The sequence below is a fragment of the Wolffia australiana genome, chromosome 3, assembly GCF_029677425.1.
Source record: "Wolffia australiana isolate 7733 chromosome 3, ASM2967742v1".
Classification (NCBI taxonomy): Eukaryota; Viridiplantae; Streptophyta; class Magnoliopsida; order Alismatales; family Araceae; genus Wolffia; species Wolffia australiana.
The window spans coordinates 11,125,474-11,139,393 of record NC_135837.1 but is presented as its reverse complement, the minus strand read 5'-3'; the positions used below and the strand labels follow the sequence as shown (position 1 = coordinate 11,139,393).

At 38.8% G+C, this 13,920-nt stretch overlaps 1 protein-coding gene across 1 annotated transcript; it reads left to right on the top strand.

The window, feature by feature from the left end:
- Positions 1-2,759: 2,759 nt before the first annotated feature.
- LOC144700920 (U3 small nucleolar RNA-associated-like protein) lies at positions 2,760-8,318 on the top strand. The gene is made up of 6 exons (XM_078572503.1): positions 2,760-3,251; positions 4,314-4,961; positions 5,349-5,780; positions 6,644-6,816; positions 7,886-8,069; positions 8,184-8,318. Exons 1-6 carry the CDS (start codon positions 2,814-2,816, stop codon positions 8,268-8,270), a joined length of 1,962 nt encoding a protein of 653 aa, XP_078428629.1. The 5' UTR covers positions 2,760-2,813; the 3' UTR covers positions 8,271-8,318.
- Positions 8,319-13,920: the final 5,602 nt, after the last annotated feature.

The window sequence follows — 13,920 nt, the reverse complement described above, 5'->3', positions numbered from 1 at the left end:
CCACAAGCTTCCTGGATTTCCTGGTCAATGCCATGGTCAGGTTGCGCGAGGGCGTGACAGCCCGAACCCACAATGTGGGAAGCGTGACGTAGGTGGTGGCGCTGGCGGGAAGGTGATGAGACATGAAGCCCTCTTTCTCCTTCTTCTCTTCTTCTTCTTCCCTCTTGTCGTCTCCTTTCCTCTTCCTCTCATGAGATCTGAACACAGAAACAAATTACTTCCACAACTGCAAATTCCAGATCTGAATCTGGCGATGCCCATCATGGCCTAATATAGGGCCATGATGGGCCTCTTTACACATGGTCCAACAAGGGGACCCCTTTTACAACAAACAACAACAAAATAAAAATACTTGAAATTAACAACACGACGATAAAATGATGGCACAAAAGATGACAATGTGGTCGTGGCACGAAGAGTAGGCCAAACTCGTCGTGGCGAAAACAAAACATAAATTTACATATGAAAACGGAAAACAACGAACACTTTGCACGGATGTGCTTTACCTAGGATATTTAAACCGGGGTGTCTTCACTGATGCTTTGGCATGCCGGTAGGGTGGAACACGAGCTGGCAGGGCTTGATGGTGACAATGATAACGGCTTCGAAGACATGGCGGCGATCTCGGGTGGGCGCTCTCCATCACTAAATTTAACAGGGTTATTATGTATAAAGTTAAATTTAAAGGATCCGTGTCATTATTAATTTGCACTTAAGAAAAAATATTTATTTTGACTTTTACATTTATAATATATATAATAATTTAGTAGGGGACAATCTATGAAATAGAAAATACTAATGTCTTAATTATTCAAAGCTTGGAAAAGAGAGAATAATATTAGAGTTGAAAATGTAGATTATTAGGTTTTTCTGCATATTTTAGAAATTTATTTTATTTTCTTGAAAAATTATGAAGCAAACCAGGAATAAAATGATTATAAATGATTTATGGAATTTATACGAATCTTATTTTGTATTTTAAATATGATCAAATAATAGATATGTATTACAAATGGAAAATATATGTATGTATTTTAGATATTTTTATTGACTCTATTTAAAATAAATAATAATTAAAAATGATTAATATTTTTGTCATATATTCCCTTTTTATTTAATTTTTAGATGATTAAAAATATAAATTTATCTAACCAGTAATCAATGGGGACAGCTGGTGGCGATGTGCGGTAGACTCAATGTTGGGTTTGGTGTCTTGGTTCGTCCATGGAAAACATGTTCCATGGATGCGGAAGCGTGATGATCAATTCACAATCGATCTTTAAAAAAAACTTTGAAGGTAACTTTTGGGGAACTTATTCCACCCTTGACATGCTCACTTTGAGATCGTTCCGAAGCCGTTCACGCGTCCGGCCTCTAGAAGTATCCATGCTATCATTCGGCGCTTGGTTCTCCACCTCTTCCTCTTCAACTCTTCTTGGAGACTCTCTCCTTGGTTGATGTAGAGAATGAAGAAAGGAGGGGGCCCTCAATTCAGTCTTGCACGGGTGCTTAAAATGAGACCCCTTTCCCTCTTTATATTTCACTTGAGGTTTTCCTCGAAAATAAAGTAAAATATATTCACCAATGCCCTTATGACCTTGTGGGTATGACCTTCTTGGCCCATGTATCATTCTAGTTCATAACTTTAGTGGCCCAATAACATTTCTTGACAAACCTTATTAATTAACTATATTAACATATAGATGAATTAAATAAGGATCGATTTAACCCAATTGATAGGTTAAGTCCGTGGGTTGCCAAGCTACACCTCGTGCTCAAGAAGATACCGAGTAGTCTCAAACTCTCTCATGGAACCTTTACTATCATCGATTATTGTATATGTATAATCTATCATCCATGCAAGACTCTCGAACGACTTGGTGTATGGTTTATCGTCACACCCTAATCTCTCATTTGATTAGTACTGATGCATAACGGAGATCATGGGAGAACGCCCTGGCCAGGGATTTTTCTGCATCGTCTTCCTTGAGTCAATCTCCTCTTATACCGAGGGCAGATGATCCTGTCTTGACCACTCAATCATCTCCATAAGCTTCTTACTACATCTGAACTATAACTTATTTAAATTCCTTGATTAGAGACTCATAAGTTATAGTCAAAATGTAGTTGTCCACCCACGAGATGTCCTTGGTGTCTCAGGTCAGTAGAAATGTAGTCAAAATGTAGTCGTCCACTCATAAGTCATAGTGAAGCTTCTTCTTCTACTACTACTTCTTACTCTTCTTCTTCTTCTTCTTCTTCTTCTTCTTCTTCTTCTTCGCCATGATTTTCAAAAAACATTGACATTCCCTCATAAACTTTCGAAATCTCTAATTTTACTTAATATTTTTCTAAGATTTATCCATATACCACTATTCATCTACAAACGTTTACAAAAAATCCAAATAATGTAGTCTTCTTACAATTAAGTCTCAACCATACCTCCCTCTCATATTCTCTTAATTCCCTGCTCTTTAAACCTAAAAACCTTCTTCTTGTTCTTGTTCTTGTTCTTCTTCTTCTACTTCATGCCATCATTTTCAAAAAAACACAACATTCCCTCATAATCTTACAAAATCCCCTCATTTTACTCAAAAATTCCCTTAAGATTTATCCACATACGATAATTCATCTACAAACGTTTACAAAAAAACCCAAATAATGTACTCTTCTTACAATTAAGCCTCAACCATACCTCCCTCTCATATCCCCTTAAATCCCTGCACCCTAAACCTAAAACCCTCTTCTTCTTCTTCTTCTTCTTCTTCTTCTTCTTCTTCTTCTTCTTCTTGTGGTGGAGCAGAGGAGCAACAATGGCGGACGTGGTGCAGTTCCGGCTGGAGCGGATGGTGGACGAGCTGGAGGACCTTGTTAGCAGAGGCCTCTTCAGCCGCTCAGAGATTGCCGAGATCGTGAACCGCCGTCGGGACTTTGAGTACCGCCTGAAGCGCCCCCGCCCGCTGAAGCAGGATTTCCTTCATTACATCGACTACGAGACCAAGATCGACGCTCTCCGCAACATTCGGAAGGGGAAGATCATCGGGGAGCTCCGGCGGCAACAGGAGAAGAGCGGTGGAGATGGTGAGAGAGCGGGCGGGAAGCTGTGGAAGAAGTCCGTGTCTGATTTCTCTGGGGTTGCGAGGATTTTGGATATTTATAGGCTCGCCGTGGTGAGGCATAAGGGGGATTTGGATCTCTGGTTCCGGTACCTGGAATTTTGCAGGGACCGCAAGCATGGGAGGATGAAGCAGGTTTATCTCAGCTTTTTTTGTTCGAATTTTTCTTTTTATTGTTCGAATTTATCTCACCTTTTTTTCTTGTTTGCCCAGGAATTTACTTAATTAGATGATGTTGGATGTTCTTATTTTATTTTATTTTTTGGCATCCAATCTCGAAATCTGATCTCTTCTTGATCTGGGGTTATTAATTTCTCGTCGAGACAATTTATTTCGTGCCCCGGAGTTTTCTTAATTGGATGCTCTTGAATGTTCTCATTTTATATTTTTGGCATACTATAACGAAATCTCTTCTCTTGATGAGAAGTTATTTATTTATCCTCGAGAAAAATTCTGGTTGTCCGGAGCTTTCTTTTACTAGATGAAGTTATTTATTTTTCTTTTTTTTGTCATGCAATCACGAAGTATCTTCTCTTGACGAGGGGCTTTTAATTTTTCCTCGAGGAAATTTCTTGTTTTCCTGAAATTTTTTCATGAGATGCTCTTGAATGTTTTATTTAGAGGAAGATGCTCTAGAATGTCCTTATTTACTTTTTATTTTTGCATTCAAGCTCGAGTTCTCTTTTTCCGATAGAGGCTTATAAATATTTCGCTGGAAAAATTTCTGGTCTGTCCGTAGCTTTCTTCATTAGATTCTCTTGAATGTTCTTATTTCCTTTTTATTTTGGCTTACAATTTGGAAATCTCTTCTCGTTTTGAGTGGTTATTAACCTTTTTCCCTGAATTTTGTTCATGAGATTCACTTCAATGTCTTTCTTGACTTCTTTTTTCTCATACAAGATTTCATATTCTCTTCAAGATGAAAGTTTATTATTTGATTACTCCTTGTATTTTTTGTGTTTTCCAGGAACTTTCTTCATGAAACGCTCTTTAATGTTTGTCCTTTTTTTGTGTACGACCTCGAATTGTCTTTCCTAGATGGATGTCTCAATAATTTCTCTTGAAAAGATTTCTTATTTTCCCGGAATTTTTCCATCTGAAGCTCATCAATGTTCTTCTTTACTTCTTTGTCTCTCGTACAATATTATATTCTCTTTTAATGAACGAAAACTTATTTAATTTTCCTTTCAATTATAGCTGCTGGCACAGGCTATCAGATTCCATCCAAAGGTTCCTGGCCTTTGGATCTACGCAGCAGCTTGGGAATTCGATCAACAGTTAAATGTGTCTGCAGCTCGAGCCCTAATGCAAAGAGGACTGAGGGAATGCCCAAACTCTGAAGAACTTTGGATAGAGTATCTTCGCATGGAGCTCACTTACCTTAACAAATTAAAAGCCAGGAAGATTGCTCTTGGGGAAGAAGTAGGGCCTCCAGCTAAAGTTCTTGAGGCTGATGAACAGAGAAGTTGGAAGGAGGAGAATGAAGATTTATTTCTCTCTCTTAATGAAGAACAGGATGCCCAAGGAACTGATTCTAAAGTAGAGCAGAGTGAAGATTTCTTTTGGAGACATGGTTCTAGTATCCTGAGAACAATCTATCAAGGTGCTGTGGAGGCTATGCCTTCCAGTATCAGCTTTCGGAAGCGTTTCTTAAAGATTTTGGATGATGTAGATCTTGTGCACTCTGAATTATTGAAACATGAAGTAATGGAGGATATCAAGAAGCAGTTTTCAGGGGAGGAAGATTACTGGGACTGGATTGCTAGACTTCAAATTCATGATCCAAAGAAAATCCAGAGTTTGCCAAAGACCGATGCTCTTAGCTTGCTGACCAAAGCGCTACAGGTAGTATTTCCAGTCTGCAATGACAATGACAACTCCTCAATGCCCCTGTCTTTCATTTTCTTATAAAAACACCCCTGCCGTTCAATTTTTTTCCTGGAGGATGATGATAACACAGAAATCATCATTGTCATCTGTATGTTGTGAATGGGGATGATGAGTCGTCATTATCCTCGTCAATTTTCGATTGGTAGAGTGACAATGATGAAGAAATCTACATCATCACTCTAGTCGAGGATGATGGCGATGCCAAAATAGTGGATGATGATGACGCATTTGTCATTGTGTGCAAACAATAGTTACAGGTTTTTGTTGACATGATTATGTTGCATTTAAGTTATCTGATAGTTCTCATGCTTTATGTTGACTTTACTTGTTGGTCATGTATAGGTATATGATGAGGCTTTGTGCCTAGTACCATCTGCCAAAATGTACTCTCTCTTTGCTAAGTTCTTTGATGAACTACTAAGTTCATTGTCCACGCTGGGAATCAGCATTGATGAGTTTGACTCAAACATAGTCAAAATATTCAAGAAAGCTGAATCTTCTGGGTTCATGAGTGACGATCTTGCCCACCAATACGTTTCAATCTTTCTGCATCTGGGGAACTGGGATGAAGCAAGACGGCTTGCGGAGAAGCTTTGTGCTGGTACAAATTCCAAGGGCCCAAAGTTATGGAACTTGAGGATCTCCATGGAAATGAAGTACCGTTTGAATGGTTCCGCGGTGATAGGCACCGCTGATCTGGACAGTATTTTTAGTCTCTTCAAACTCGCAGCAGACAGAGTACCCGTCTCTGAGAGTGTGGCCTTGTGGCAAGAGGTATCAATGAACATGTCTCTTTAACAAGAATTTATGTGCCTTAAAATCATTTTGTTTCGAATTTTCTTTATTTTTATATCTATGGAATGGTCTTATCCAGCTCACATCAGAATGATCTTGGACGTGTAGAAAGAGAGAGAGAGAGGGAGAGAGCAGTGACCCGGTTACTAGTTTTTCTGCACCATTGACAATGAAAAGAGAAAGATGATGATGACATCGTCTCTTGTCCTCGGCAGGATGATGATGACGATGATGATGTTGTTTTGTCATTGCCCCTCGTCATATTCCCTTTGTTAACCTTTCTCAGAGTATGACAGACGATGACAAAATCATCATTGTCACTCTAGATGCAGACAATGTTGATTTTAGCCATCGTCTGCAAACACCAAGACTTAAAGGCCTGGATTGGCGCCAATTCTGTGAAGCTTTTTGTTTGATCTCCCTAGGTCAGAGATACCTCTATTTGAATGTAAAATAATCTCAAGACAAATGACAAAAAGACCCTTGACAAAATTGGGGACAAACATTATGATAGGGACCTTCATATTTTATATCGTGGGATTTTTTTTGAAGATATATTGTGGGATTAAATTTCAATGTTTCGGATCGTTGTACATTCTTCGTTAACAGAGGGAAACATCTATTTAAAGGGAAACTAACCTAAAGACAAATGACTGTAATACCGTTGATACAGCTTGGGGATAATCATTATGATAGGCTCTTCCTTTCATACCCGACATTTAAATTCTGGATGCTTGGAAGAGATATAGAAATCTCCATGTCTTGGATTTCATTTTTGTTATTTGAGAAAGATTGTCATGATTAAAATTCGTCTATACTGACTTCTTATTTACCTTGTGCAGGCAATTTCGTTTTTCTCTGACAGAAAAGAATATTTTGAGAAGCTTACAGAGTTTTTTGTGATTCAACTTCCCAAATCCTCTTATGCCGACCCCTTTTTCTCTATCTTCTGCGCGATAATAAACTGGATTTTTCAGAGACGAGGCATTCATTCTGCCAGAAGTTTCTACCAAAGGTTTGTTGACCTAAATCTCCATTCTGAAGGATATTGAATCTAAAGGATATTGAACCCAATCCGACATCTTCATATTTTTGTTTCTACATGTCATGGATTTCTTTGGTGGTAATTTATTTTTATTTTTAAGATTCTTTGGTGGTAATTTAATTTTTTAATTTGGGTTCTGCCGTTTTTAATTTAGTTTTTTAGAGTGAGCTAATCACACCTAACTTGTATCTTTTTCTTGATTTATGTGTCGCTTATCAATGTGCACTTTCCAGTTTCCTATTGTGATCATATTCTGCTGTACTAGTTCGATTTTCCTGGTCCTCTTCTGTAGCAGAACGTAGTTTCATAATTATTTTTGAATCAATTTCTTTTATGTTAATTCGTCAGTCTTTTTTATGATTTGGTTGTGTATCTGAGCTACTGGTATTTTCAGTCAGTAATATGTTCGCATCTTGATAATTACTGCCGACATTTGGCAGAGGACTCTGAATATATGTTTTAATTTAATTTCCTTCATAATATTGATATAATTATTCATCCTGTTTACAGACACTCGTTATAGTTAGTGTTGCGATGCCAGAGTCAATCCTCAATCTTTCTTCATTGGGACAAAACAGACATTTCTTAGTATCATAAGCTAATTATTTCAATGTCTCATCAAGCTAATTATAACATTAATATGAAAGTGTCTTCGATAATGTGGATTTGGGTTTTTTTTAAAAATTTGCTCAGTACGTAATCTCTGCCACGTCCAAGACTTTCAATATTATTGTACTGCATACAATTGGAATCAAATCTCTTTAATAAAATAAGCTAATTTCTTCGATATCATTACACTATTGTAACGATAATATGAGAATGTCTTGGATAATATGAATTTGTATTTTTAAAATATAAATACTCTGAATTCTGTCTCTGCCTGGCCAAAGTCTTTCAATTTTCTTGCACTGCATCCAGTTGGAATCAAAACTATTTCATAGACTAAGCTAAATTCCATGATGTCAGTAAGCTAATTAGAATCTAAATATCAGATGTTCATTGGAAATGAGGATTTTGCATTTTTTTTAATTGTCCTCAGAATTCTATCTCTGCCACGTCCAAGTCTTTCAATTTTCTTGTACTGCATCCAATTGGAATCAAATCTCGCCTCTTCTGGTGATAAATGCGCCCTTCCCAAAGCTCGGAAGAACTTCGAGTCCGCAATTGCCATTTACGGCGAAAATCCCAAGTTGTGGAAGGAATACCACTGCTTTGAAACAAAGGTTTGGAAAAATCTAATTACAGAGCGATGAATAGTATCTTAATTTTATTATAGTTTTATATGCATTATTGAAAAATTAACTTGTGAAAAGACATATAATGATCTATGATGGCAGGTGGGAACATCTGAGAGTGCGAGTGCTGTGTACTGGCGTAGTAAGAAGGCCCTCAATGGCAATGACTTTCTCTCGGACGATTTCTGATGAGGTTCTTCTTTTGATTTATTTATTCTTGTTATTTTTTATTTGGTATATCTGCTCTCTCCCTCTTTATCTTTTCATTTCCTGTTATTCTCTCTCTCTCTCTCTCCCTCTGTTGTTCTCTCTTCTCATCTCTTTCCTCTCTCTTCTCTCTCTCTCTCTCTGCAGTTCTCTCTCCCTCTGTAGTTTTCTCTCTTGATTCACTCTCTCTCCTTCTCTTGTTCTTTCCCTTCCTCTCTCTCTCTCAATCTCTTGTTTCACTCTCCCTCCCTCTCCTCCGCGCTCTTGCTCTTTGTTGTACTTTCTCGTTCTCTCTTAGTTTTCTCTCTCTCTCTCTCTCTTCCTCTGTTGTTCTCTCTTTCCTCTCGCTCTCTCTTCCTCGCTTGTGCCCCTCCTTCCTCTTTCTCACTCACTTGTTTCACTCTCCCTCTCTTCTCTCTTGTTTCACCCTCTCTCCCTCTATTCTCTCTCACTTGTTTCACTCTCCCTCCCTTCTCTCTTGTTTCACCTCTCTTCCTCTATTCTCTCTCTTGTTTAACCCTCTCTCCGTCTCTTCTCTCTTGTTTCACCCTCTTTCCCTCTACTCTCTCTCACTTGTTTCACTCTCCCTCCCTTGTCTCTTGTTTCACCCTCTCTTCCTCTATTCTCTCTCTTGTTTTACCCTCTCTCCCTCTATTCTCTCTCTTGTTTTACCCTCTCTCCCTCTATTCTTTCTCTCTCTCTCTCTCTTGTTTCACTCTCTCTTCATCTATTCACTCTCTTGTTTAACCTCTCTCCCTCTACTCTCTCTATCTCTCTTGTTTCACTCTCTCTTCCTCTATTCTCTCTCTTGTTCAACCCTCTCTCCCTCTATTCTCTCCCTCTCTCCCTCTATTCTCTCTCTCTATTGTTTCATGTTCTGCCCGCTGTTCTCTCTCTCTCTTGTTTCATGTTCTTCCCTCTGTTCTCTCTCTCTTGTTTCATCCTCTTTCCCTCTATTCTCTCTCTCTTGTTTCATGCTCGTCCTTTGTTCTCTCTGTCGTCTCCCCATCCCTCTTCTCTCTCTCTCTATCAATCTCTCTAGGCTACCAAGAATCATCTGAATTAAATAATGACAATTTATACAAAATGAAAAAGAGGACTGAACTTCAGCTTAATGATTACTTTTAGAATACAATAACATGGATTAATCTCATTTCAATTATTTCCTCCATATAAATTACCATGACATCATACTGATACTATTTCATTTCCCATTTTGGGGCGCTTACCCTTTTATTCATCTTTCAAAAAAAAACCCATTTTTTAAAATGTTGTTATGAGTTAATGTTAATAAGAATAGAAGCAACTGAGAGTCAATCAAACAAATATTTAGATCTCATTAGAAATAGGATTCTCGTTATCTGTTTAACCCTTTCTCATGACCAAAAATTAAAATCCATCACTGCTCCATTGGAAATAAATAAGTTTACATTATCATGTGGGAAATCTAAATAATCTTTGTGCTGTCATATTTTCTCATTTCTCTTGTATTCTTTGATTTCAATCAAATACTTATATCATTCAAAATTCCATCTACTGACTTTCTTCTTGTCTTGAATCCTGAACTCTCATCATCCTAGGGTTTTTCCTCAGCACTTTCCTTCTCTCCTTCCCTTCAATTTTATTCTTTTAATAATTTCAACCACTTCTCTGTCCAAATTGGATGAGGAATTGCACCAACACCTTGAAGTATCCTACCCTTGATTCCTCTAATATTTACTTGAGTATTTAAGTTAGAAATGAAGAGCTATTTTTAACCAAAAGCCATTTTAGAATAATGGATATATTAAACCCTAAATTGAGCTGGTTAATGTTCGAAAATTGGTGATCTATGTACATTAGTTTGCCACCTCCCTAGCTCTTTTAGTCTACTCTATCTCCCCATCTGAACATTATTTATGTATAGATCTCTCCCTTAGTTTAGTCTCAAGAAGTATACATATTGATAAGTCTAAAAATATTGTGTAAACATGTCGTTGATTGAAAGTTTAGACTTATACAGTAGAATTTATAAATACTCTTAATCACTAAATACAAAATATAGAGCAAGCAAGGGGTCAAAACTACAGGGAGGCAGCAAGTAGAGATGATCGTGCAGTGCGGTGCGAAAATTCGCACTGAGTGTGCGAATCTTTGCACGCACCAAATGGCCTGTACAGTGTGCGGTGCGCTTTTGTGCGGAAAAGCACACTGCACACCGCACATTTAGAAGGATTTTAAAACCTTTTCTAAATACGATTTGGAAAATAAAATAACTATATTTAATTTTTAATATGTGGTATAATTACAATGTTTAATTATTAATATAATTAATAATTAAAATTAATATGATGTGGCGGCAACGTCAGACGACAGGTCACGGCAGCGTCGCCATGTCGCCCAGACGTCGTCGCCGGAGAAGACGGTGCCGGCGAAGGCTGCGAACGCGGCAGTGGGTGGACGGGGGGCCGCAGGTGGAGGAGGGTGGAGAGAAGGGGGGGGGGGTGGTGGTGGTGGTGTGGGGCGGTGGCCAGGGGGTGGAGGGTGGAGAGAGAGCGGCGGCCGGGGGAGGAGGACGGGAGGTGGAGGGCGGGAGGAAGGGGGCGGGCGGCGACGAGGGGTTGTGGCGGTGGGGGGAGGAGGGGGGGAGGCGGAAGGGGGGGAAGGGACGGCGGGGAGGGCCGGAAGAGAGGGAGTGACCGTGGGGAGGGCCGGAAGAGGGGGAGTGACCGCGGGAGGGCCGGAAAGGGGGAAGACGGGAGGGCAAAGGGGACGGCGGGGGCCGGAAAAGGGGGGGGGGCGAGGACGGCGGGGAGGGCCAAGGGCTGGAAGGGGGGGGGGATGGCGGGGATGGCCGGAAGAGGGATGGAGGGGACGGCGGGGAGGGCCGGAAGAGGGGGGGAACGACGGGGACGGCCAGAAGGGGGCGGGGACGGCGGGGAGGGCCGGCGGGGGCACGGGCTAGAGGGGGGCGGGTGGCGGGAAGGGCCGGAGGTGTGCGGAAAGGACTGGAGGGGGTGAGCTAGAAGGGGGGGAGGGGGGCGGTGGAGAGAGAGGAGAGGAAAATTCGCACATCTGCATATATCCGCACCACACCGACCCTTACGCAGTGTGCGGTGCGGTGCACAAACACACATTCCAAATCGCGCGCACGATTTGGACCATGTCTTGCAGCAAGCAAGAATTTTATCTAATTTTTAATAAATGAATTCAAGAATGAATTAATTTTGCAATTAATAGACCTTAATTATACTTAATGATGTTTTTAATTAATCAAAATTAAATAAAAACTTAATTTTCATTTTAAATATTTTTGGTCAAAAAGCTCAAGATAGGGTAATTTTAATTATAAGATCAGATTAATTCGAATTATTAATTTCCCAATTAATATAAAATTTTAAGATAATTTTTATGAATTAAAATTGGGAATTTAATAATCAAGAAAGGGGTTTTAAAATTGGACTTCAAGATGGACGAATTTTTGGATGAAATTTTATATTTAGGTTTTTTATATATTGAGTTAAATTTACAAACAATCAATTTTGAATTCTGGAGAGAAAATAGATGAATTAACCTAGAGAGAGAAAGTGAAGAAATTGGGGAAAAGGTGAAATCTGACCCTAAATTAAAAATCTAAAAATGCAGAATTGTTCCAAATCTATTTAAAACTATAGATTAAGAACCAGATCTCAAATCAGACTATAATTGCAATGATAATTTCATTCAAAACAACTTCTAGGACATGTACATTTCGCCCATGCCAAGGCGTTTTAGAATCTCTCAAGAAGAAGTTCAAAGTACAAATTAGAAACTTGCAACATTGAATGCAGAATCAAGATATGTCGACTTCCAAAGCAACTCTTGTGTCCTTCCTGGCCAAATCTTTGGGGAGAGCTTTAAAAAGTAAATTGCGCCTTTTTAGAGACCTTTTATTTAAAAATCCAACTATAGGATTGTATATGGGGAAAAGACAAACATGCCCTCAAAATTTCAGCCCAATCGGACGGCTAGATCTCAAGATATCGTTGTTTAACTGAGGATAAATCCTAGCAGTTGGATTGATTTATCTCTCCTCCAAGAATCTAGGAAATGGCATTTTCTGATTGGTTGTTGCATGCCTTCTCGGATCGCGTTCTGATATGTCGTTGTCCGCATCCACAGCGCGCAATCATTCGTAAATCAATGCTCTCTTTGAATGATTTAAAATGAGCTACGTCGTCCTCGTTAGCGCCTTCAAAATAAAAAAATAATAGAGAGGTGAGCTTACTATAATTTTATTTAATATACACAGCGTTGATTTTTGCGTGCATTTAATGCACACGGCGAATCGACACCGCATCTATCTTAAATAATTATACACGCGCCTGTCGGTTGCCGCGTGCAATCAATGCACGCGGCTAACCGACTGTACGTATGAGGAAGTATGTCATAAATGCACACAGCTAACCGACTGTACGTACAAGGAACTACGTCATAAATGCATGCAGAGATCGATTCTCCGCGTGCATTTATTGTAAGAAAATAAAAAATGGATCTTTTCTCGCCGACCGTGCCACGCTATCTTTTGAGCAATCATTCGCTCATTATGGCATCGCGATTTGCGATGCCATAATAAGCCAATCATTGCTTAATCTTGGTGCTTCCAATCATTCACCCGAATTTTGGGCGAATGACGTGGACGCCACCTATTTAATACAAAATAGTATTTAAATATTAAATATACTAATAAATATCAATTCCTTTAATTCTAAAATCATTTCTTGACCAAATAATGGTCACAAAATTATAACAAAATGTGGAAAAATTCCAGAAAAATTAGGAAAGCCCTTACCAACCTTTAACCAAGTATTTAAGGCCTATAAAAAAATATTTATTCAATGAAATGAGGTTAAATACCATGCAAAAAATGATAAAAATTAGAAATAATAATAAAATCAAAGTGTAAGTCCTTTATCTTTATTTTTATATGATAAAATGCAAATATGGTCATTAAAACAAATAAATATAATGTAAAATTCATCAATTAATCATATTAATTTGCAAGTTATCGTACCCCCCACTTAAATCATTGCTAGTCTCTTAGCAATGTACCATTATTTCTTTAGATGACTTCTTCATCTATCAATCCTCATTCATCTGCATGAAGTGTTAGAACTATCAATAACATGCTCAAACGGAACTCCCCTCAACAATTTTGATTCCACCTTGTCAGGAATATGGGTGCCATCCCTCTTGGTTCGGGTAGAGCTAATGAAATGAGATAGAAAGATGTACTTCTCTCCAAATATTACACTATGATCTAAAAGGTTCCTCATTGCACTCGTTAAGTGGTGGACCTCTCACCTCTCACATCAAGGTCACTCTCTTCCGGGTAGCGGCTACTTTATGTTAAAATTCTCCACTAAGTTTCCTCCTACTATACGATAAAAGCTAGACATTATCTGCCTCCTAGTTAGCACAGAATATCAAATGTTGTGATGGCATGGGTAAGAGAATGAGAACAAACGAAAGAGAGAATACCCAAAGGGGAAGAGATGGATTTGAAATGAAAGGTTTCATCAAAGATATATCATTTCAGGTTGCCTTCTCCCAAGACTAAGACGAATGAGAAAGAAATAGAAAGAAAGAAATCATGTGTACACCAAAATTGATG